At 41.6% G+C, this 26,943-nt stretch overlaps 1 protein-coding gene across 3 annotated transcripts; it reads left to right on the top strand.

The window, feature by feature from the left end:
- The first annotated feature begins 1,133 nt into the window (after positions 1-1,133).
- Positions 1,134-25,054, top strand: LOC143346079 (uncharacterized). Of its 3 annotated transcripts, XM_076773832.1 has the most exons (11): positions 1,134-1,472; positions 6,209-6,396; positions 6,472-6,591; positions 6,973-7,099; positions 17,988-18,168; positions 19,087-19,204; positions 19,856-20,034; positions 20,555-20,851; positions 21,206-21,421; positions 21,951-22,127; positions 22,822-25,054. In XM_076773832.1, exons 3-11 carry the CDS (start codon positions 6,494-6,496, stop codon positions 22,959-22,961), a joined length of 1,533 nt encoding a protein of 510 aa, XP_076629947.1. In that variant the 5' UTR covers positions 1,134-1,472; positions 6,209-6,396; positions 6,472-6,493; the 3' UTR covers positions 22,962-25,054. The 3 variants fall into 3 exon arrangements, with proteins under 3 accessions (XP_076629947.1, XP_076629946.1, XP_076629948.1); XM_076773831.1 differs by having other exon boundaries at positions 6,209-6,591; XM_076773833.1 differs by lacking the exons at positions 6,209-6,396; positions 6,472-6,591; positions 6,973-7,099.
- The last annotated feature ends 1,889 nt before the right edge of the window (positions 25,055-26,943 follow it).

A 26,943-nucleotide genomic window follows, 5' to 3' on the forward strand; every position in this document is an offset into this window, starting at 1 on the left:
ATGACGATGGTAACAACCGTGCGAACCGATGCAATTATTCGCGATACCATTACGACTAGCGGCAGGTCAATCTAGAGCAGAATTGCCTCTCCACGGACCTAGAGTTTTGCATTTCCTCCGTCGTTGTTGCATTATTTCACGTGGAACTATGAAGCATATTAATTGACGTACCGAGACGGGGAATTGCGACGGCGTTCCCGTACGGTCGTTAAAAGCGTTTGTATTAATTAACTTGTCGCGATGGTAACAGCCCATTTTCCCCTCCCGCGGTAATTGTTAATTACTTGATTCCATCGGATGTTGTTCGTCGAGAGATTAAACGTTCGATGCTAGGTCCAACGAGTCCGGCTCTGTTGCGTGCTGGGTGAATAAGAGGAAACGCGGTGAATTGCCCTTCCAATCATCCCATTATACCAGCCTGCTTAGTTCTAGTCGCACCGCCAACTACCCGTAAAACACTGTCTTCCATTTACGCGAATTTCGTTCCAAGATCTTATCTCTTTAAAAGTAAAGAAATACGTTTTACAAGAAAATGTGAATGAAAAGAATTTTTAAGAGGTAAAAAACATTTGGAGAAATGTTGTTGAAGACAAAAAAAAAGAATTTGAGAAACACTGACGAGGCCAGTTTACGGACACGCACCGTCTAAGCCGAGGAGGCGAGATACTTTCTCCCCAATTAGGCTTGTTGCCACGAATTTACGAATCGCGTCGGTTGACCCGCGGACCTTCCTCGTACGAATGAAATTCTTGAACGGACCCACAGAGTCGGTAAATCCTCGACGGTCGACGGTTGGTCAGACGAACCACCAAAAGCAACGTGAACGTAAGTCGCGAACTTTGTCACGCTTCGACGACGGTTTTCAGCGGGCAATGTCAATGTCTCCTCAGGATATCCTCGGTGGGTCAGAAGCCAGAGAGCCAGTCAGCCGTTGTCCGTTCTCTCTGTCTATCTAGAAGAACGAGGACCCAGAACCCGCGCACCGCCCCCTCTGGGATCTCCTGGCCCCACCTTCTTCCCGTTGTAGTTGTCGTTGTCGGTTGGGGTCGGAGTTCATTGTGCCACAAGTGCATTCCGAGTGCCGGCGACGCCAATTGCTCGTTACGAACGTGAGGCCAGTTGCGAGTTGTCGGTCTGTGAAAGCGACGGTGACGTTCTCCCTTCGACTTTCGTGGATCCCTTTCCCGTCCGTTCGACGATCAGAGGATCCTTCCTTCGTCCTTGCGCAACGATCGATACGTCCGAAGATCGGTTCGTCGCCAGGAGACTGCAGTGTTGTAGTGAAAAGGGAAAGTGCACGAGCACTTTTTTCGAGATTGCAGTTTCGGTGTGACCGACGGGGCGAGACGCTCGACGAGGTTCGCGGGTTCTTTGTATATCGCGGGACGTCTACGGTGGATCGTTGAGGGATCCTTTGTGCTCGTCTCCGCGGCGGATTGGGCTAATTGCAGAATCTCTTTCTGCGAGGACAGGTTCGTAGAAGGGGGATAAAAAGAAGCACGGGGTCGTCCCAACGGGTCACCGTTCCCGGTGCGACGGTTTCTTCCTAATTATTACGCTTGCTCGTGTGATTTTAACCCTTTGAGTGCTGAACGCTCCTGGGCCCAAGTACTCGTTGAAGACGGAATACCGTACGTTGGTGTGAAGCCTGTTGATCGATTATACAGGCAACAAAGTTATAAATGTAATTCTCTTAATGAATTATTTTACGTCAAAATTTAAAACGTCTTCAATAATAGAATTTATTTTTTAAATATTAATAATTATTGTAAGTGAGCTTTCGTAGGACGCGTCCATAGTACTCAAAGGGTTAATCGACGGACTGGCTTGTGCGACGCCCAGGGCATTGAAAGTTCGCGGTAAGCGGTAATCGGCGTCGCGACGCTGCACGGGGAGACAGATCCCATTCCTAACGCGACCAACATCATCAGATAATCAGAATTCTTATATAAAATTTTGAGTATCAAATGAATGATACTTAAATTTTTGTTGAAAATTTAAAGTGATATTATGCAACTATAATTCAATTGGTGTTATGTTAATCCTTAGACGACCACGTGATTTATTGTTTCGTAAATAGATAACCAAAGGTAAACATATTTCAAAATACAATTCTTAATTTCGCTCGACTACTTCGTCTCTAGGGCAAATTATTTAATTGCGGTTGATTCAAGATATCTTAGAAACATGTCACCACAGCGTAAGATTAAAGAGATTAATGAGGCGGATTACCTAAAATGGCAAGTATTAATTCAATTCAGTCAATGAATCATTAACGAAATAATAAGGGTCCCCTGATGGACCCCGAGAGGTCATCCAAGGGTTAATGCGGTGTTTAAACGAATTCGTCGGACTCCGGAGAAAGTCAACGTTTTGACTGAGGCTATGTTGGAAATTTTATTAATATTTGTGATACGTTATTGGTCTGAAAAACACAACAAATTTAACTGATCTCGAATGTGCGTAGAAATTCTTCTTAATTTAAACGCGAACATTGACATAAATATCGAACAGTGAGTTGACATTATAAGGCTGGATCCAGAAAGGTTAAATAAGAAAATTAGATCCGAGGCTGTTCGGAATTTCCCAAGGCTCTCTCGAAACCACGTACGAAAGCAAGTTAATGGTCAGCAAGTTATTTGCCAGGTGCCATAATTACAGATTCCTTAGTAGAAATTAGCCGACTAACACATTCAACCTCAATAATTACTATTTTTCTATCTAGTGTACGTGGAAAACCGTGAGAACGAATTTTTAGTTAGGAGGTTCCACACGTTGGAAGTCGAAATATTGCAAAGATTATCATTTTTGTGGAAAAACACATGTCGTAATTGAATTATTATTAAACCAGTTTTTACTTTGTTCGACGAACTCATTTTTGAGAAGCGTTCTATCGTGAACAGAGTCTTCCTCTAAGACAAAATTAATACTTTTTATAAATAATAAAGTAATTTGGTTCTATGCGTCACTAAAATAACTTTCCCGCGTGACTTTTCAATTTATTTTCAATACACACCAAATAGTAAAATTGAAACATCGCTACTCTTCCACTTTCCCTGTTCAATCTCGTTTAGGACCTCCATTGCTTAACATATTCATTAACGATATTGCTGACATGTTCATAGTGGATTTCTTCTCTACGCCGACGATCTGAAAGTCTTTCGTAACCCAACATGTTACGGCGATGCGTTCTTTCAGCAAGATATATTATGCAGACTGAACGCACGATGTATCATTAGCAATCTTCAACTTAATCTCTCTAAGCACCGAGTTATCCTTTTTCCAAAAAAAATAGAGCAAGATAGTCCATCATAATTACGTTCTGGATTCTATGTTTCTAATCGGTGTAAATTGTATAAAAGACCGCTCGGCGTTTCAATTGCAAATAGAGCAAAAGGAAAGCTCTTAATCTTAAGCTAATATGGTAAAGGGAGCAAACGTAAACTCACTTTGTGCAAAAACCTTCTTCGAAACTGCGTATCAAAGCATAGAAACATAATAAATAAATTTAATCAAGTTCTAAGGTTATCGTAGAATCGATTTTTGAATTCTAGAATGGCTACAGCTCTTCTAAATTGTCTTAATATCGTTCCGAAATTTTGACAGTATTTAAAAATTGTTTCTATACTACAATCTAATCTTTCGATCCGATTTAATTTCTCAATTATAAATTACTAAATAAAATATCGCCGAGTGGATCGTTCGGATGACAGTAATTGAGTGTTTTAACCTGGTACGATCTAATAACCTCCCGACGAATGGTTCAATTTTCCATTCCTGGACCGGCTCGTGCACGCTAATAACCATCGTGCGACGAATTTCCCTTGATCCTAACACAGAAAATACTCGTTTCGTAGTAAAAAGCGCGTTCGGTACGTTTCGCCAGAGCGTCGTCGGCTTTGTTTGTCAACCGTTTCGAGAGAAATGCAAAATTAAGTCATACCGCGTCGTAACTGGTTTACAACGGGACGAAAGTAATTGCACCTGGGGATTTGCATTCTGCGGGTAACGAGCGACCGTTCCAAACGTCGCTCGCTTCCGTCGCAACGGCCATCAATTTTCCCATTCACGTTAGACACGCGAAGAATCTACAGGCCAGGACGATCCTAATCTCTCGATATCGGTGTTATCCTTCGATCTAATGCGCTCTAATTTGAATTCGAGCGCGATATTGGTCTGTCGTAAAAGTGTGTCTATCGTGCGACACATACGAGATATATTCTACAAATTTTGTACACGAATTAGGTAGGTCATGGTGAAGGAGGATCGTTGTGTATAGTATAGGACAGGACCAGTTCGTTAGGCAATTATAATGAAAATAAAACTGATCCTCCAAAAATCTATGAGCTCTCAGAAGAAAAGCCATGTTAGATCGTGGAATAAAATAACGTTGCGTTATGCGAAAATACCTTCAATGCCAAGTTTGTTGGCACAATCGAGGCGATTACAAAGTCAAAACACTGTCTCTATCGGTCGATCTATGTTAATTCGAGATCCAGCTTCGAAACTGGTATCTTTCAGCGAGAAAAATTCCAGCCAGATGTTATCTCGTTTCGAATAAGTAATAAACATTCTTGGCAACCAGTTCATTCACAAGGCGGTCGTGCATTTCAGATAATGTACGAGGAGTTGCGTAAAGGGTGACGGAAATTTCTCATGATAGAAACGGTTGCTCGGTGGATCCGAAAGTGTCTCTCGCGAATGGATGAAAAAATAGAAAGAAATTGAACTATAAAGTGCACGCGACGGTCGATGCTACTCGACCCAGAACGGCTTGAACCGTCGGTTGGTGACAGAACTGGATGGATTCTGATGGAAGCTTGCGGGTTATCGGTGCTATTATCGATTTCACGGTACGCTCGGATTCGAAACGTCGAGCAGCGGTCAATTTGTCTAATTTAAATAAAGAGGAAACCTCGGTCTCCCGCGAGCGGACTTCTATTTCGACGTTTCGACTTTACAGGGCGTCCAACATTGGACAAGGATCACGTTTCCCACGATAAAATTATACGCAATAAAATAACAAAGTATCTAATCAAATGGCAAACGATCAAAGTGACTCAAACAATATTTAAACGATATTAAAACCACTCGAACTTTCTGTTAACGTTGACTAATTTTGACCGATGGACAACGAGTGCCCTTGAACTTTTCTAAACGCGTGAAAGCTCTTTCCAGAAAACATTTTGGAAATGCAGTGACCCGATAACCGTTACGATGGCTCTTCCCAAATTTTCCAGCGCCTCTTGGACGCCACGTTATTTACGAGTCGTGTTTTTATTAAATGCATCGCTCGTATCGCAGAGTAAATCGACCAATTGGAGCAAGTTAATACTTCCTGTCGCGAAGGACGTCCTTTTGAAAGGGATCGTCTGTCTCTCTTCCCTCGAGCACCGACGACGCAGCTTCCGAGAGGAACGTTTGTGCCCCGTGCCAGTGATTTTTTCGTTCCTCTATATTTTCACGGTATCTTTTTGCGCCCAAAGACCGAGCTACTCGAAACGGGTCGTCGAAGAAGAGACATTTGCTCCAGTTGTACACGGAGCACTCGAAGAACGGATTTTGAGTTCAGAGAGCGTGGAATATTCCAACTAACAAGGAATGTCATTCGGATTTTAGGAAACTTTGCACAGCTTTACACAGTCTTTCTATTTTGTCTGTTCATTAACATCAAATATTGTTTACAAGATAGTCTTTTTAACGCCCTTTTAATAATTTTTTAATTATTTACGCACGAAACAAACCTTTGACGAACTGATTAATCTAGAGATGACAATGCATCGTAAGTTTGACGTTTAAAGCTACGAAAATTGAAGAAAGAAATGATAATAATATTAGTACAAACCAGAAACAAGTAGTAACTGAAAGTTTTGCAAAACTAATATTCCAGCACCGACGGCACAGCCGAAAAGGCCTCGCTGTTAATATAAATAATGTAGGTATTACGGTAGGTGGATAATAAGGAAATACTGTAAACGAGACCCCAGCGCAAAATTGCTTTCTCACGCGATCTCGAAGCGGGTCTCGTTGGGCCGATCGATCGCCATAATTGGGTCAAACAAAACCGATCGACAGCGTGATCGCACGAGTGAACTACTTTCGCTGGAAAATTCACATTTCCCCCCTCTGACTGAGAGACATCAACGCATGTGATACGCGTCATCCATCGTGTCTTAGTACCGATAGTAACTAGATACTTTGCGTTCAGAAACGGCCGCTGTCCAGACAGTAGACACTACTGTTCGCTTCCGGCGAAAGAATGACACACGAGACGATGCCGGCGTCGCATTTACTTGGTCGACGAGGGCGTCCAACCGGGTCGTTTAGAGGCGAGCCTATGTGAAGAGACTGTTCGAATGCTCCCAACCCGATACTTGCGTTTCAACGACTCAACTGGTGAGTAACGGACTTCGAAACTATGCTTTACGGACTTCGAGCTAGCCTCGATCAGGGATTTATTCGGGTTTCAAGTGATCAAGATACCCAAACTGAAATGAACGACGCGAGGATTTGGCAGCTGGTCTTGGTGCTGATCGTATTTTCTTCTTCGAGGGTATTCTCGGTGTGCAACGTGTGCCCGCGAATAGAAAAGTGAGTATCGTTGTAATTCAGGCGAGAATTCGAGTACGTAATTTAACGAATACGATAAATCTTGGTTCTGCATAATAACAGAAGAATTGTCATCCAACAGAATCCTCTTCTATCGGTTCGCGTGGACTGTTGAGAAATTTGTGTGTCCAGAAATGGAGGGTGTCTCTTTTTTAGTAGATTAAGGAGTCGAAATGTTTCGTGCCCGCGGAATGACTAGAGAAAATTTTACGGTGTATGGATCGGAATGCATTGGCGGACGAGCCTTGACAATAACCCACACCGTTCATTACGCGGTCACCCGGTCCTGCAACATACCGACGCCGTCCCGATAAGGGTATCGGCCGCGAGAAACGGATAAGTTAATTGATCAAACGTTTGCAGTTACACGGTCACCTCGATGGAAACGTACACCGAGCCGGTTACCGTGAATACGTTCACCTGGTGCCTACAGTTCCCGCCCAGGTGTTTGAAGACGTGGACCGAGACAAAGAAACGATATCGCATGAAGGTGAGTACGATCGATCGTCTACGCTTCTAATATAACTCGCTACTGCGTACCCATCCTAACTGGAACAGTTTTTCTAAAACCTTCTCCCTAAGATTAACTTAAGAATTCTGATCGAGTCGACCGATTTTCGAATCGAACGGAAGATGCAACTCGGGTCGAGGAAAGTGAAACGCAAAAAGTCGACGCGTTTGACCTCGGGTGTCGCAATTCCTCATCGCCTCGGGTCGAAAGAGCCTTTCCTGCAACGCAGAACGAAAGGGGAATGAGCGGGATGGATACACGGAATTGCAATATAAATTCACCGATGCCTGTGTAACGTTCCGTCATACATGCGGTAATAAAACGGCAGAGCTTCCGGTTTTCGCTCTTCGTCGTGGACGTCACAGTATTCTGGACTTGCTTTGTCATTTGATACGTTTAAAAAATAAGTTGATTTTACGCTAGGATGTCCGTAAAAAGTAATCCTTTAACGAGGAGGTGAAATTTGAGAACCGACATCCGCGATAGAAAACAAATTTGTTCGTGTTGTTTGAAACGATCGCAACATAATCGCACTAACGCGTTGAGACGCTTAAAAGGCCCCGTGAATCATAAAGGCGTTAATATCTTTTAATAAGACACCGAATTGGCTAACACGCCGCGCCAACGACCAACCAGGAAATAATTAAATAAATCTCGCGGGTCGGCGCTGACATGAAATTAACAACGTTCCTACGTAATGGCGTCGGGAACAATATTTTACTGCGATACGAGTCTGAATAAATCTCACGATACATTTCCTAACGTGTCGTGCGGAAAACTGGCTGCGAATATGGGTTAGTAAAGAACTTGTTCCGATCGTCCATTACTCTGCCAATTGAAATTCTGCCGTGGTGGTCACTAGTAACCGGCATTGTAAACAAACAGGTTGCTAACGCTAGATTTACGGGAACCTATTAATTTGACGCCTTTTAAAACTCATAAATATTATTTATTAGCAATTTATGCTATGGTATTAACGTGTATCTTAATTAAAAAAAAATTTTTAAACAACCCTCATTAAATAAGACAAACTTCTACGTTCCATCGAAACACTGCCGTGTTTTTTCGTTAAAAAATAAAAATTGTAATATACGTTTTCCCTGTCAAGAACTCGCGGACGGTCCGGTTCGAGAAACTCCGGTTCCGAATTATGCAACGGCTGATTAATGATCGGAAGAAAGTTCCTATAGCAGCCAGCGTTCGTTAATTAACAAATGATATAATTTTCCTCTTTTGTCGCGGAAAGTAACCGCAGCCATTGAAATAATTAGCTCGAACGGTTGGGGCGCGTACCACGTCCGACATAATTAAGAAAGTTAAACGTCCGCGAGGCGGAACGATTCGATACATTTTGTAACCGGTAATACGCGTTCTGCTCTAAACAAAAAAACAAAACGCCGGAGCCGGCATGCGATTGTCTGCAAGATTCCATCGCGGAAAACGCGCCAACGTCGCCCCACGATCTATGATTAATTTATGCGATACGCGCGAACACCGCCCGATTAATTGCCATCCGGACAAGATAAATCAATTAGGCCGAGATTCTTGTGCCGTTTAACGATTTATCTCACCGATCTTACGGGGGTCCCGTCGCACGATTTCGGTAGCTAATAGCTTCGATCGAGGCTCGTTTTTACGCTCTTACGTAATTCGCACGATCTGCATCGACGCGTGGTGCAATGTATTACCACCGGAAGAAAGCGAGCACGGTGTTCGATGCAAATGCGATCGAACTGGAGCAAACATGGCGTTTCCGTATCTAAACAGTAAAAGCAGTTTCACCGCCGAGCCACCAGACGCTTTGTACCGTTTCAAACCGTCGCGATTTCACGGATGGTAATGGGATAAAATGAACAGACCCAGCGATCAAATCTCTTTTTACACGGTCTCGATTTAACACGGTCTAAAAAAGAACTAATTATGGCTTTTTGCGAGAATTTTCTGCTTCGAGAAGGCTCGTCGCGGTAACGATCCGGAAAGATGAGCGTGTTTCGAAATTTTTTTAAGACTTTAATTCCACAAGTTTGTGAAACGTTCATCATTTTTCGTTCTTTAACTGTTTCGATGCAGACTACGCAGAGAAAGTAAAAGTTCCCTGATTATACAAAAATGGGTGGAATCACAATTTCGCAACCATTCCCTTAGAACAATTAACTGTCATATCGAAACCAATTAAAAATTGTACGTTTCGTCGAACCCTTGGTATCGAGTACAGCTCGAAAAAACGTTTCCTTCTCTAAATCATTCCCTTTTACTTTTTGCCCGGATTTTCAAACTCGCGGAACAAATATATTATTTTGTCATAAGCAATAAATCTTTTTTTACGCGGAGCGCGTTAGAACGTGTTTGACGTATAAAAAGCGAATTGAGTGCATATGCCAATAAGACATTTGAAGAAACAGGGTGTGGGATATACTTTCAAAAATTCTTACGTCGCAGCTGCACGTATGGCCGATCATTGAGTAATCCAGGAATTTATTCCCATAATGAGACTGCTTCCGAGAAAAATTGCCAAACGCCTGGACAAATTGCAACCTTGCGATGATTATTAACGCATATCAGACCCCCGTATCGCATTCTGCGCGTGTTTACATGAGAACTATCGCGATGTTCGCGATATCAAATTGCCGGAAGAGAAAAGAGGTCTCGCCTAAACGCGCCGTTTCGCAATCGGGACTGCTTTATTAACGCAATAACGGTCTGGGATGGAAAATCGCGTATCGTCAGAGAGAAAACGCGGTACGCACCTACGAAGACTCGCGCAAAACGGATTCCGTCCGTGGGCGTACAAACCTCTTTAAATTTACGCGTCCTACGATCAATACCGAACAATTGACCAGATTCATATTTTTAAGTAATTGAATAAAGTATAGGGCAAGCTCAGCCTATCAGAGCGCGACATACTTTTATCAAAACTATAACCAATACAGATCTATCGGTGACGCGAGTCGAACCCGATCAGCTCTTCAAGTTGCAATCTATTTATGATCTAATAGACCTAAACTGTACTGCTTTCTATCCTGGATCAAACCTAAACTCCTCCCGTTGCAATCCATATTTGGAACGTCGTGGACGTTCTTAGAATCTTCCGAAGAGCAGAAACGTGTACAGGGAACACCCCGGTACGCGTTACACCAGCAATGAGACCATATTCTTATGAGAAACGACGGCAGCTCCGACGGTAGTATTGAACGCTCGCCATATATTGTTGCCCAAGTCTCTCACGGCTCGAGCGGGTTTAATATTTATTGCGTAGGAACATCACGGCGTATTTCGCTCCGGATTACGCGTAGCCGTTGCATAACGTCATCGTAACGCGGAAAATCGACTTTCGAATGGATCTCGGATTCGCAAGTATTCCGTGAATCGAAAAATCCGAGCGCACAGCCCACAAAACTGATCCGGGACGTTCCAATTCTTAACACTCATGGGATTGAATTTCGACGAGACTACAAAATTAAATACCGACCATAAATAATATTGCAAGTCTCGATATCGATTCTATTTCGTTCTGCATGTATTATACCCGTATAATAAATAAATAAATATTGAAAACAGTTGGAGAGCGAAATGTTAATCTCGTAGAAAACTTCACGGATTTGGTCTACCGGTCAACGTGCTAAAATATGCAATTAGCATATGTTTGTTGATTGGTCGGTTCCGTTCGACCATCGTGGATTTCGTCAGGCGTTGCAACGACGCTTCGCGTATCGACGTCGCGTTGCGCAGGAGTAGGATGCAACTGAAAACGTAATACCGACGCCGACGAACGAGGATCGACGCTCTATGGCTGGTGGCATTGTAAACGTCGAGCCATTGACAGAGAAGGAAGATGATTATCGGATACTCAGGGAAGTCAACGAGTGCTTATTAAGTACAATTTCAACCACTGAAATTGGCCACCATTGAATTACGATTCGCTTATTTAAACACTAACGTCTAATTTTGCAAAATATTCTAAAAATCCCGTAAATTTGTTAGGAAAGAAAAGAAAGAAACGAGAATTCGAGCCCACGTTCTTCGAATCGCCAGCCACCGTTGTTAATACCGCTGGTATTTCGTTGTTATAGATTCCTTTTTTACAGACATGGCTGATCTCCGATCCAACAATGGTTATACAGAATCATTGAATTTTTCAACAAATATCACGACAACGGTTCGGTAAAAATAACTATGCATTCGCTGTGGAGGATTGATAAAACTTATGGGAAACAATTTAAGCGCTCGGTTATACAGTAGTATTATCTGGAGACTGTAAATTCCACAGACAATGTAACGAACTTCATTCTGTGCAGAATTAATCAGCCGCTAGACAATACTGCTCGATAGCCGAGTGTTTAAATTCTCGCAAGTTTTGTTATGCAAATCACTTCATACTGCGTTGAAAGCGAGAGTTATTGGACACGCTGAAGAGTCCTCCAGCAATCTAGGACGAAACGCATTTTTTTGGAAACCACCTGTTTCCATTAACCCTAGAGCACCGACGTGAAAAAAGTTGAGTGAACTCCAACGTTGGTAATATGCACCCAACGCTTTTTCAGATCGTTGTAATGTTCTTCAAATATCACAGATTTCACTTGGTAGAGTTCGTTCTTTTCCCTGGATCTTACAGATTACAATTACACACGAAAAAAAAACATTTCAGAGAAATTAAAAATTAAAAGAATTATAAACGAATCAAAATCGAACGATGCTCTACGTAGTCCACTGAAAATCGTACTTTATCAAGATAACCCGTGGGAAGCCAAAGTTGGAGAAACACTGGAACGCGATATATCACAATCTTATGAAAGAATTTATATGTTTCGTGTAGCAGTTAGGACAACGACAACGATGTAGACCGTGGCACGGTGAGAAAGTCGTCGCATTTTGCTCGATAGTCAACGTGTTAAATAAGAAACTCTTGCAGTCGTAAACGCACCACTGCAGTCACGGTACGCTACGCTATCGCCTAATTCCTGGGGAGCACGTTGGGCGATCACGTGCAGAAAACGTTATCGAGGCTGTTTTCCGTGTTCTTCGGGCTGATCACGTACGCGCTGATCGCATAATCGACCGAGAAATGGTAATCGAGAAATTGACAGTGGGAGAAAATAAGCTCGGTACGGCGACTGAATAATCATCGCTGATGAGAATGGCAATTGGCGAACTATGGGAAGCGTTGCGCGCCGATTTCAATCACGCTTCGTACGCGAAGAACCGAATTAGATCGATGATCGGCCATTTTGTACAAGCTAACTGTTAAAATTAAAATAAAGAAAAGTTTTGGTACGAAATATTCTGGTAGAAAGTTTCGTTTCTGAAGAAATCGACTTTGTACATTTATCGGATAAGCTTGGATACGGGTACAACTATCGTGTCTGTCCATAACTCGTTATTTCTACTTGTGTTAGTGTTCGCAAACATTGATAGCGATACGGTGCTTATCTATTTTAATTGGTGGTCACTAATTAGGAGATAGCAAGATCGCCGGAGAAGAGATAATACCGTATATTGCTACTTGGAAACACCAACACAAGTAGAAACAGTAAGTAATGGACAGACACACGAGCTGCATTCAATAAGTTCAAAAGGGAAACCTCATCGAATGTTTTCCATATATTTTCTCGTATAGCTAACATTTACACTCGATAATCGCACCGCTAAATGTGTTTTTTTTTCTGCTGAAAAACTATCCCCGTTGCTACCGGGTTGCGTCCAAGGCGTTTTTATTAGTACTTCTGTGACTAATTCTTGAGAAGGTTCCGAGCAGTAAATATTTTTTAAAAACGAACGTTAGTGGATCCAATACTTTTACAACTGCTCTAAGAAAAGATGAAATCATTTGCTTTGAGGGAAATAAGGACCAAGGTCTCCACCAATCAAAAAAAAATGTACGGTAGCTTTGCGTGTCTGCGTAAACTGATTTGTACTGACTGTCCCTTTCTCTCCCCCGCACGGTGGCAATAAAAAAAACGGAATTAACGATACAACGGGGGCGTTGCCAAGACAATAAAGAGGAGACCTTGAACGCGTTGCAGAAGTGGAGGTAGGACCGTTTGATGCGTGTAAACGGCGAGACGACTGTGCAAAAATGCGACAAGGAACGTTGGAATTTTTCGAAAGCACCAGGATGCCCTAGAAAATGGCACGTTCCGACACGACAGGGCACGAAAACAGGGCGTCGTAGGAAGGGAAAAGGATAGTTAGAATCGGAGTAACGCGCCGGACACGGCAGTTGCCGTTCGACGTCTCGAGGCCGCGCGATGTTTTCTACGATAGAAAACATCAGAATTGCACAACATTTAGGCAGTTACGTATTTACAACCGCTCGATACTCGCAGACAACCGGCGAGCCACTGAATCGACTTTACGAGTCTATAGATAATAGCTGGGAAGCCAATTATTTCATCGAACACCGAAGGAAGAGGATAGGTGTTGCGCGAACCCGACGTTCGTGCCACGTTCTACTCCCAAATCATAAATATTATCGTGATTACTGTCGCGACTGATAATTACGGTAATTCAAGACCCGCTTAATTGATTCTTTGCTTAAATCGAGCCAGGCCGATCGTTACGCAACGCGATCAACGGGGAACCTTTTCCGTTCGTTCGCCCGTTACACAAAGAGAGAGGAATCATTAGAAAAAACATCGATTATGTTATCTCCGCGGTATACTTTAACACTCCTCATCCGAGAGGCGTTTCTGTGGGAACGAGAATACACAATTCCCGTTTGCGATTCGAGCAGAGACGGGAGCACGGATGTGGGTTTGTTCAAAAATTAGTTCACAACACTTATTCCAAGATACATGCGTTAAAGGTAGATTCAATTGTCATATCGTTTCAATCGATAAAAAGTAAAACGAAACTATGATTAAACAGTTTTATACTCAGGGTTTCTTATTAACGATTTATCATTATGAAACGAAATTCTTTCCGCGTAATTTGCAGGCGTGTTAAAATGTAAAACGTTTGTTAGATTCTAGAGCTTAACATATGCATAGTAATTTTGTTCGGAGATTCTGCTCGAAATGGGACACTTGCGGAAAAACTAGGACAAGCCGTTTTTCTAAGCCAAGATACAACAAATTGAAGTAGAACGAAGTTGAATCCCTTAATGGAGACTGTCGTTTGATGATACCATTTTTCTTTCTAGCGCAACAGTGCTGATGCAATGTGCACTTACACTTGATTGTTAAATGGAACCGTGCATTGTTGGTTATTTAAAACGATTCTACTTACCATGCTGCGTAGGAAAGTATCAAGACACCAACGCGATGTACGAATATTTCAGATTCCGTGCTGGGATATTTTCAATTCTGTAACATAAAGGGTAAAATTATTGAATATTTCAATACTTTATTATTTAAACGAATGACAAAGATATTTGCAGACTCGAAAGAGAACATTTTATTACCAGTGACTCGACTACGCTTTTAAAATTTTAACTCGGGAAGAAAAGTCTTCGATAAATTACATAATTTCCGACGGGGTTGGGACTTTAAAATAAAAGTTGTAAAAATTAATTAGCGTTTCGTCCTAGTTTTTCTAGCGTGTTCGCCAGTCAGACGAACTCAGCAAACTTTAACCTTAGACGCAATTAAGATTTTAAAAATTCTAACTTTAAAGTATTCGAATTAAACATTTTATCAGCGAGCTAACGTTCTTATCAGTGACTGATCGGTGGCATATACATGAAATGGAAAATCTTACCTACTTTTTATTTCAAATATAAACAGAGGGATTTGGTTAATTAAAAGTAGGTACCTTTAAGTGTGCACAATAATTTAGCACGTTGATCAGTTTTCTTTACCTAGGGATACATTTTTTATTTAATAGTGCAATAGAGTAAACAAGTTACCAATATTTTTTCCTGATAAATTATAGAGTGATACTACTTTTAACTAGAAAAAAAGCTTGGTGCAAGCCTTTAAACACCCTTAAAAAATACGTAGAAATAATGTTTACTTTCTGTATAAGTAATACGATGCACTTTATTTTGTACAATTGCTCGTATAAAATTCATCGTTCTAAGTGCTTGTAGGAACTTGAATAATTCGACGCGAAGAAAATGTACACGCAACGGCAGAAAATTAATACCCGACTTACTGTTAATTTACAGAAAGAAAGGAAACACCGTTGCGTGCTGGGGACCCATGTTCGCTCAATTCTTGTACGACCGGTAAATTATAGGCAGCCGTTTATTCAAACAAGGCAAATTAAACCAAGAAAAAGTAATCGTCGGCTCCGGTATATCGCGCACGTGAAAAAGGGAAACGCTGCGCCGCTACGCGTGCCGATTTCGACCTTAACGGGGATCGGGATCGTTAATGTCTTCATTAAACGTTCTCGTCGCGCCGAAACCCGGAAAAATAATTCGGGGAAAAAATTCTTTCGGCCCCAATTAATTAGGAGTTTCTCCGTATAAATTGGGCCCGCGGGTACGGGTGAAACTCGAGCGCCCGTATGGGCCTAACTAGCCTTATGAAAAGACATGAATCGCAGGAAATGAAACACGCGATGCCGCGGTTAAAACTTTCAAGAAAGACGGAAATCGTCCAACGAGGATTACGTGCGTCGACTCCATGCACGAGACCGTTGCCCGAATGATCTATGAGAACGAATATTTCGCGATTCAGGGGGTTAATTAAATCGGCATCCGTTCGATATCGTTACGCCTGAAACGTGTAATAGACTTGGATGTTGAAAGGTCCGCCGGAACGATACAATTAAAAATCAATCGGGGCATTCATCACGCTTTGATCTTCTTCGGCCTTTGTGCAGACTCTTCTTCGAAACAGGTATTCTAAAATTCAGGAATGTTGCAAAGAAACGAATATTGCTTTTCGTCAGCGTATTACATGCAATATTTGTTTATTCGGAATTTTTCGAACGAAAAAACCAATCGCATAGAAATAAAAGCAAGGAATTTGCGAAAGATTGATTCTGCCGGTCTCTTTTGGTCAGGGCAGATATTTTTAACCAACAGAATTGACTTCCCGATAGAAAAGAAGGCTACATCATTAAAAGTGAAAGATATTAATGACCTATGGAGCACTGAAATGACGAAGAACCGACTCGATTCCCTTTTCCAATCCCAATTGAACGGTGGTCACGATTTTTCTCATACGGATCGAACACGGTTCTACTCTCCGATCGGCCGCGTTCGATTCCCAATCATATTCCTTCCTTCGTCCAGTCGCATGGCAACCGATGTGATTAATTCGCGTGCCATTTACTTGCATAACGAGTTCCTCCTTCGGTCCAGAGGGAGGTATTAATTGCAACATTAAGCCCGAGCGTAGCGGGAGCGATCGCATCGCTCTGTAAACGTTAATCGACTTTATCGTCCCGAGCGATCTGAGAACCGTCGATAATGTCGGTCGAAGAGTTACCACTAAATTTCTTGCTCAGGAAGAATGCAATAAAGACGAACGCCCGTCCAGGATGACATTTGACACGCAAAAATAACCAGTTTCCTTTTAATGGGCTTGCAATTCACTTTCTCCGCGCCGTTCACGATTTTGCATCGTATTACTATGCACGCGAAAATTTGAATTCATGGAATTTTCTCAAACCGTCAACCAGGTGTTAGAGTAACGCCAGAAACGAAAATATCGAAACCTCTTTCCACGGAATCGCGAGCACGGGCGATCGAAGATAAAGGAAAACACACGCGTGCAATCGTTACGCTCAGATTCGCGTGTAAAACGATCGTTTCCATCAAACGACGGGGCAGAATCGCGAGCGGAGAACGCGAGCAGGAAGAAGGAGAGAAGGCGCGACGACGTCTAATTTATGGACGTGGACTTCGGTTTTCTCGCGCGTATCCACTTACGACGGATTACGAACGAAACCGTTATACGTTCTACGCTCGCCTCTCCGCTCGCTTTCGTTTCCATCGCGAGCAGCAGCTCTCGTTCCTATCGGCGATCGGAATCTCGCGTTTTCGTCGTTACGCTCGTTTCCAGTGGGCCATTTTTCCCTCCCCGGTGGAAAGTGGGATCTCGTCCAAAGGTCCGAGAGACTCGCTGCCAAAACGCGCCAATTTCATAGCTTAGACGGCCTACTTTTTGTTCCCCTATCGTTTCCTTAACTGCCACGCTGTTTCGAAACTTGGAACGTTCTCTGGTTTATTGAATACGAGTCTACCGTATCCAATTTTAATTAACTGCCCGTTTTCCTTCGATTCCCGCGACAAATACGGTAGATGAAATAAAAGTAAATGCAATTTCTCGGATGAATTTGGTGACAGGTTACCGGTTGAAAATTAAAACAGAGTTCGGAATAGAATGATCTGTGTTCCTGTTTTTTACTTGAGAATTTCTCGAACGAAAGAAAAAAGATAAAAATAAATAAATTTCTTACGCATCTCTTTTCGACCACTTTTTAAGTTTATCACCAATTTCTGAAAGTATTTCAGATACAGAAATAAATAATTATAATATTTTCTGACATATGCGGTAGAACGTGACCATAAAAATTTATTTACAAACTGTCCTACAGAACTTTCTCCTTATCGTTTAGTATACGCGGACACAAAATTAACGGGTTGTGATAACGTGATTTTCGTTCAACGATAAATTTATTAACTTGTCGGATTACCGGGCAGCGCGAACTTTTATACTTGATCTTTTTAACCCCTTCCCGTACTTTAACGAGTCTGACTCGTAATAAAGATTTTGTCCCAAACATGAATATCACGAGCCAGACTCACGAACAGAAGGTCGGATAATCTCTGTTACAAAGCAGTTTAGCATCAGTCTGGTCTGTTTACCGCGCATTGACGCCTACCGTTTGGGCTCGAATTTCGTCAAGCTAAATACCACGGAAAGGGGTTAAACTCTGCTCTAAATTTAACGTACGGACATTCCAAACTTTACAGACGGAGTCAAAGACCAGGAGCGTGAACGAGTGCTGCGAAGGCTATAAAATGATCTCATCCAACGACGACGAGATTGGCATCAGGTGCGTGCCATTATGCGAAAACTGCTTTTCCGGAGTTTGTATCTCGCCGAACGAGTGTCAGTGCAATCCTGGATATCGAGGAGAAAACTGTACGACCGGTGAGTCTAACATTTATCTAACTTTACTCAATAAAATTACAAGACAAATGGCCTTAGATTATTTATACGAGAAAAATTCGTTTCGAGCCAAATGGAACAACAAGATTAAAAGTAATGAAATGAATAAAAGGAAATTTCGAAGAACCGAAAAATTTACTCTTTGTGTCATCGTGGATTGGTCGTTTAACCTGTCGACTCCATAATTCAAATCATCAATGATCTAGCGTCCGATCTCTATGAAACGGTCGACCGACTCATTTTCTCTTCGTTATCGGGAAGAGATTGTAATAATCGATCGTTCACGCCCCGGGCTCGTTTCTGAAACAGAACCAAACAGAAGCTTCGCGGACCTTGAAGCGTGCAGAGTACGAAACTCCACAGCGGATATATTTCACGCTCGATGAAACAGGCCGACCTTCCTGCTATCGTAATAACGCGCGCTAACGGCTGAATAATTTTCACGCGATTGTTGCGCGATTCTGAAACCGATGGCTCGATACCGCCCCCCTGTTTTCTTTTCCTACTCTCGACTCTTACAAGCTTACAAGGTAATTGTATCAAATTTTAACGTTAATATATACAAGTACAAAAATGAATGAATAGTTTCCTTAGCTGTCCGCATATAGATATGAAAATATCACTTCTGCCTATTATTATTAGACGTCTTAAAACAAAGTCGAGCATTTTTTTGAGTTTAAACACGTATTTTGAAATGTCATTTCGAGGAAGCGGTCTATGCTAAGAGGGAAAATTGAACCATCTAGTAAGTTGCTCCAAGAATCCAAATGTTACTTTCGTTCGAGCTATTCGATATAAAAATCAAACCGGAATTCCACGGTCCGGAAAGTGGCCAGGATAAATGCTCGAAACTCTGTTTAAACGTTACGATTTACAACGAAGGCATTGTTTTATTCGCAGTGTGTCCAGCAGGCACGTGGGGCTCCCAGTGCAAAGAGAAATGCGACTGTCCCGAGGACGTACCTTGCAATTCCGCGAATGGACGCTGTGCGTGTCCGCCAGGGTTACACGGACCAACGTAAGATCATGTCTGCAACCTATAGATTTCTCCCTGTGCCGAGGAAACGGTAGAAATCATGCAAACAAACAAGTAACGTCGAGTAAATAAACCCCATCGTTCGACCGAATTGTAAAACCTGTAGCATTCGAAATGCCCAGTTATTGCGCTGTTCGATTATTGTACACGATGTAGCAATTATTGGTGTTATTAAGGAGAAGTGGAGCACCCATGAAGATGGAAACGAACTTTGCTGGAATTATGCAACGAAATAATCGAAGGGACCGTTCGATAATTTATAAGTTCTTCTTTTTGGAAGAAAACTATTGGTCATATGCGTTTCCATCCATAAATCACTGAACTTATTTTAAATTCCGGTAGAACTCTACGAAGTTCTTTGTTACATTTTTCGCTCTCACGCATCTATACGTAACGCCAATTTCAATTATTCTCCTTACGTTTATCGAGGCATGCTTTACGAAGCTGCATTCTGCCAAACAGTTCTTGTCAACAAACTCCCTTCTGGAAAACTCTTCCTGCGTCCACGTTCAACAACTTCCGCGTAGTACCTAGTTTGTCACAGAATTACATAAATACGGCGCACAACCTGTTGATCGAACAAGTTTGACAGATACTTCCATAACTCTGTTGTGATCGCTGTTTTTATTCCAGGTGCGATCAAACATGTCCGGACGATCTTTGGAGTCCTGAGTGTGAATTTCCATGCGACTGTAAGAATTCATCGCATAAATGTTCCCCGGAGACGAGCCTTTGTCCGCCTGTTGCAACGATTTTCGCTGCCAACCGAGAATCCTCGCAGATTCCCGAGACGACAGAAATCACGACGGAAGGTAATAACCGAGGGAATTCAGTTCCAGGCGAAATATTTATTCGTGTGATGCAACTGTTGGTCGAAAGTCGTGGTCCTAAATACATAATACATCCGACCGTAAACATTTGTTCCGCGAACGCTGCAACAGAGAATCTTTAAACAACCTGAAACCGCTATCGAATAACTTGCGAGTTTTTGCAACGATCTTGGAACAATCTCATTTACTGTCCTGATTGAAATACAATAGACCATACATTGTCCAAATTACAAGACTGCTCCTTTTCTTGCTGTCGAGCCGGGAACTCTGTTAAAAAATTGTAAAACTTTTGTATCGTCGCTAAGAAAGATATCTAGGTGGCTCCTTTTCGGTAATACATTCTATGTAAAGTGACTTGGTATAGATTAAAATGTAAAGTAAGGGAAGAGAATGATCGGATATTGTAGTAGGGCGTCGGAGTAATGAAAGTTCTACATTAATCTTTTTCGAATCATTCTTTGACTGATTTCTTCGATGGATAATTGAATTTCTTCGATTGCAGCCAGTCTCGAGATCTTATCTACGACGGATAATCCTCGTGAAACAACCAGCGTGGAAACTACCATCGCCTCGACTCCGGATCGTTTGAAAACTAGGACACAGGCTCGCGAAGACGGGAACTCGAGCACCGCCAGGCCCGTGATCGTCTTAGTTTCTGTTCCGGAGCGGAGGAGGAACTTGGAAAACGACCGAGGGAAGCTCACGATGAAAAATCCGTTCCTGAGGCACGTCGACGACAACGTCTCTTTGCACGACGTCGCCTTGTCCAAAACGAATTACGTTAAAAACGTTCACAAAGGTAACGACAGCAGTCGGATACTCCAACCAATTCTGTACCAATACCAAAAACGAAACACGGGCCGATGAATTTAATCGTTTAATTATGCTTGAGAAAAAAATTGGGCTCCAGGATTGCAAATAATAATTGAAACTAAACCCATAATAAAATTGCTCTCTAAATTAACCTCTTCACCTTCAAATCAAGTTTTAAAATAAAATCTTGCGTAGAAGTACGTATTATTCTGAAATGAATAAAATAAATCACATAAACTGAGAAAAATATCGACGCAAATTTGATCTGTGAAAGGGTTTGAAACGGAAAGTATGCGGAAAATGTAATTAAACATAATTCTCGTCTGAAAATTTCGAGTAGACGAGGTTCAGCCGACGCCGATTCCCCTCGACGTTGCCCTAATTGTAGTAGCCTCGATCGTATCACTGGGTCTGACCTCCGTGGCGGTCGCGATGATTCTTCACATGCGTTCGAAACTTTTCGAGACGGTCAGACTGTCGATCTACGACGTGGAGAAGACCAAGGAGAACTCGAGCTCGGGAAGAATCTCGTCGATAGTCACCAGCACACTTCCACGTGAGTACTGTAATAATTCTTTCGCGGGATCCCGGTCTTCTCGTTTCTCGATGAGGATACGTCCTTGACCTCCATCCTGTTTACCGTAATCCTATTACAGCGAACATCTTGAACCGTCCCGACAACCGGCGGCGCCTCGAGGTGTGGATTACTCACAAAGGATTAGAATGTTCCGTCGCGATGCGTTTTCCCTTTTCCCTCGAGGGCTGAGTTTCGCTCTATAACACAGTGTTTCTCACTTTTTTGACACCGGCTAACTTGAACAAAGCACATAACTCAATTGTCCTCGCGGCAACTCCCTCTGGTCGATGGATCGTGTCTTGTGGTCGAAAGCAGGAGTTCGAGGCTGTTGTGTTATCGGTTTCGAAACAACGAAAACACGAATCGACTTATGTCATTCAATAAAATTGATCACGTGTCGTTTACTCTGAGCGTTCATTCGAGGACGTACAAATAATTTGTTGGAAAAATCGTACGAGCAAAGTAACGAGACTTGAATTTTAATTAATTCGTTAAACTAAAATTACAGAAACTCCTGTCCGTTTGAGTCCCCTGTTCACCTCGTCCCCAGAACCGGGGATGATGTTGACAGTCGCTAGCATCGACCCTTCGTGCAACTATGCCAACGGAGCTGCCACCGACTCTTCGTGCAATTATGCCAACGGAGCTGCCACCATCGGTTTTCGTATATCCGGTAATTTACGTGGTAAGTGGAGATCATCGTGTGATCATTTAGCTTTTTAGCGAAGAGAGCGAGCGTTAAAAATCTTCTCTTTAATATTAAAGTAGCATTAAATCGACATAGTGTTTCCTAATACGTGAAAAATGTTATAGAGACGGACTCGAGAACCAAGGACAGTGAAAACTTACATAAGCGTTTCCCAATACCTGATTTCTTTTATGTGTTTCGCCAACTATTTAGTTGTTTCGTTTGAAAATAAACTCCCGGATATTAAAAAGAAATCTCGATACGAACCACGTGGAGAATTTCAGGAGTATTGAGTGTACGCAAAAGTATTCACTGACCTTAGCAATTAATTAAGTAGCGTGATATTTTGATGACGCAAATGCATTAAAAATTCCTTGTTACACTTCGGTACGCGATCGTTTCGAGTATTCTTCATTAGTCTCGGTCTCTTTACACGAATAGCCACGACGATCTTATTGCGAAGATGCAATGGAAATTCCTCCGCCTTATTGCTTTCCGTGCGTTCTATTTCAATAACGTATCATAATTACGAATTCATGCTGTCTCCTTTTGATTTAACGACTCTAGAGAATTCTTGTCTCCGTTTTCTTTTGCTTGTATTTTTTCCATATACCGGATACGTCGGAAAAATCGTCAGAAGCCATATTCTAAAATTAAAAACAAACTCTCATAACACGAGCTCTTTTTCCAGACTTCTTGCAAAACGACCAATACGATCATCCGCCAGCGACGCTGATTAGTCTGCAGCCAGACTTCGACTCGAACACGGAACACATTTACGACGAAATTCCGCTTCAATCGAGTCCGCTGCGATCCAGCAAGAACGCGTGATCGGAATATTCGAGCCCTCCCCAGCCACCGGAGGGATAATCGATAGCGGCGATCGACCTATCGAATATTGGGATCGGGGCAAAAATGAATCGTAGAAACCGGCGAGTCCAAGTCCTGTTTCTTATCCTCCACGGGAGCAACGGTTTCGCGGAAGAAAGCGAGCAAGAACTGTCGCGCCGGAGGCGTTCGCGTGCCATTGTTCGAGTCACGCTCTCGCGTGCAATTCCGGAGGCGGATGTGAGCGAAGTCGGTTCGTCTACAAGCCGGGAAAAATCCGATCGGACCGGTTTCCGACCTTACGCGGACTCGTCTAGCGTGCAAGGCTGAACGTGATCGGTCCTCGGTTGTTCAGAAAAACCGCTAGCGGCACCGATCGCTGCCAGTGTCGTGATTAGATTATCCGCCGAGGCGTGCAACGCCGACAAGACAACTTTTCCGCGGGACCCGTTGACGTTTGTTGCGATTGGAAGGGTTGTTATCGCATGGAGAACACTCAATGAGAAGATACTTTTTATAGAGGGTTGCAACTATTCGAAAAGCTGAAGACTGTGTTAGTTTTAAGAACGAGCTTATATTGTTTACGGTTCGACTCTACGATTTGGGGACGTTCTCGCGAACATAGGAAATTGTTTAGAAAACTTTTCCTTGTACACTTTGATTCCTTTAATAGATCAAACGAGAAGTCCCTAGATTGTGTTGGTAAAATTAGAAAATAATTCAAAGCAACGAACGAGACATATTCTTGTCTGGTAAAACCTAGGATACAGGCATGGATTATGTAATTAAGAAAGGAATGAAAATAGAGTGGAATTTAAATCAAACTGAAGCATACCCATACGTGAAAAGAAGCAGAATAATTACGTATATCGACATAAACGCTTGTCGTGTATAGGTTCTATTCCGTGCAGGTACAAAAATAAACTTCAGAAGTGCAAATAAAAAAAATAATGGATCTCGATAAGTACGAATAACAATGCGAATTGTGAACGAATGTAGGATGGAACGTTTACCTGCATAATGTAACGTCACAACGTCAACCCGACCATTGAGATTTCTCCGATGAAAAGCTGTTTAATGACTGTAGAGACCCACCGACTGAATCTAGATTAAGGCCAAATATAATATAAAGGTTAGATACCAAAGAAGCTCAAATTCGAATCTGACGAACAGTGTTCGATCCTGGATCGATTTTCTAGAAAATCCATCTTCTAGAAACGATTTATGGTTTTTTTCCATCAATTCCTATACACGGTGTTCGGCCACACCTAGGAAAAATTTTAATGGGAGATTCTAGAGGCCGAAATGAGAATAGATATATAAGAATAGAAAGATAAATTCGAGTATGTGCCTAAATTTTTCGGCGAAATTGAAAAGTTTGAAATCATACTAAAAAAATTATTTTTGATTGCGAGGGACAATTACAATCATTTTTGGTGAATATACATATTTCCGAAATCCTACGTAGTTTAGAGAAAAAAATTTGTTACCGATAATATACTGTGTGGCCAGAAATGTGTCTTATTTTGGTTTCTAGAATCTTCCATTAAAATTTTCCCAAGAGGTGGCCGAACACCCTGTACACAGAATCAGCCATCTTTGTTTCGTATTTTTGTTTAAAGTTTGCGCTCGACGTTCGCGTATCAAGAAAAGCCGATAAGGAAATCGCTCAGCGGCTACGCCGAGCCTGCGTTTGCATGCTGACATCATTGATAATAATATAAATTCGTAATGGATTTTGTCTGACGCTGCGCTTTCATCGCGGCGGACTAGAAAAAAAAGTGAAAAAGAAGAACTCCGCGTCGATAACGCGTAATTAGAATAACGTTCAATGATAATCGCGCCTTGTTTGCACGCCAGCGGGTCTACTTCGCAACGAGAGCGAATTGCGTGCCGCTGAATGTGTTACGCTTCAATCGGGTACGCTTCAATGTTCAATTTTAATCGATTAATTATTCTCATTAACTTCATCGATTATACGAAGCGATTAAAAATTTAGTCGTCAGCATTCATCGTCGATTAGCTTCTGTCGAATACTAAAATTAATCGCTTGCGACAATCGACGATTCGATTAATATTCACTATAATATAATCTTTTTCTGGTACTTAACCCCTTGACGTACAATTTAATTACAAGCGGAGTTTCAAATGTATATTATATTTAATTTTTCGTCGCGAATGTTAAAATGCGTTGATTTTTAATACATTAGACTTAACGACTAGCGTAGCTTCGTTATGGTGAACCGACTTGCCATTGTACATCAAGGGGTTAATTTTATTTAGTCCAAGATCTTCTGCGTTTTACATTACTGTACATAATCCATTTTTCATCTTTAGTTACCACTCTTTTTAAAAATTGATGGCATTCGTTGCGTTTGAGTAAGAAGCCACAAATTGTGTTCCAATCTATGAAAATAATAAAACATGATATAACGAAATTGTATGTTGTTATTTTTCGTAAGGATATACGTGGATTTCTTGAAACGAAAATGAGAAAATTTGTTGGTCAACGAAATAATTCTATAATTAATGTAATTTTGGTTTTTTCCCCGGACCCCTGTCTTTTTCAAACCACCACAAGCTTCGCACAGACGGTCGAAAGCTTGTCGTTAGTTTTAAAATAGGACAACGAAGTGGCCATCGCGCTTCGCGGACCCTCGCCTCGACGCTTTATCGCGCGCCCAGCACAGCATCCTTTGTGAAGCTGCGGTATCGGTGGATTACATAAAACCAACAATGCAGGAGCTATACGTTCGGAATGTTTTTATCGTTTCGAGTCAACTCGGAAACGCGTCTGCTGGACACCTATCAATTGCGTCGCTCGATCGACCTTCCGTTGGGAAATCAAACGATCGTTCATAGAAGTTGTTATCAGCGCTTCCTTGTATTCTCGAATCGATAACATCTTGGTGCTTATTCATCGAAAAATTTTAATTTGTTTATTGGTCTATACGAGCACTATGAACGACGCAACGTTTTCGACATCTTCGATTGTGGGAGAAAAAAATGAAATCGACTCCGGTTTGAGTCACAAACATTATCAAACGCCTCGACTTAAAGTTTGAATCATCTTCGGTACTGCAAAACAAAACCATTGACAGAAATTATGCGATATTATTACGAAAAGCGAATTACGAGTAATTTTACTTTAAAAGGAGAAAAGTATAAAAACTGTAACGGAACGAAAGGTATAATGGATGATGAACAAATTAATTACTTCGTGAAAATCAATCTATGTATAATGACTTAATCGATTCTCTTCTTCTTTGTTGTTTAAAAAATTGTTTTCTATCTTATAGATTGTCTTATACATAGTTTGAAGAGGACTCAAACCAAGTCGAAAGTTTACACAATATTATTAAGATTTTTATTTATCTGTCACTTTTATACGAATTCATAAAATTGACATTAGATTGACTTGTTAATCTCTCATTAAGGAAAACAGGAAGTTATCGAAACACTGTGTACAAACAGTAGAATCAGTTATAGCTAAGTGTGCGATTAAGAAACATCGTACAAAAACAACTATAACCAGAAAAGAAGCTCGAACATGGAATATATTTATACGAGCGTTTCATTGTTTTTGTGTCCCCAATTCCAACGCTCAAGTCCCATATGTTATACCCTGTATATCTTTTAAATGCACTGATTCTCTTTAACTTCAATGTTCCGCAATTAATCTTCCGATAGTTGTACACATATGTGCTTAAGTACATTACGTTATCTTGACCTTACGATAAATTATTCTCCTATAGAAGGCGGAGCACTTAAAACGGGTCACCTAAATCCCGTTTATTGTTAAAAGTAGAAAAAAGTGTCTATGACAAAAGTTGTCTCAATTAATTTCTTTTCTTAATGGACGATGTATTTTTTGGTTTATCAACGATGAACAATTTTCCAAGTTACGTTTCAAGAAAGAGGTATAGGGATGCTTGATAATCGACACGAGAGTTAACTTTGAAGAATAAGGTGGTGAATCCCAAAT

The sequence above is a fragment of the Colletes latitarsis genome, chromosome 10 (genome assembly GCF_051014445.1).
Source record: "Colletes latitarsis isolate SP2378_abdomen chromosome 10, iyColLati1, whole genome shotgun sequence".
In the NCBI taxonomy this organism is placed as follows: domain Eukaryota; kingdom Metazoa; phylum Arthropoda; class Insecta; order Hymenoptera; family Colletidae; genus Colletes; species Colletes latitarsis.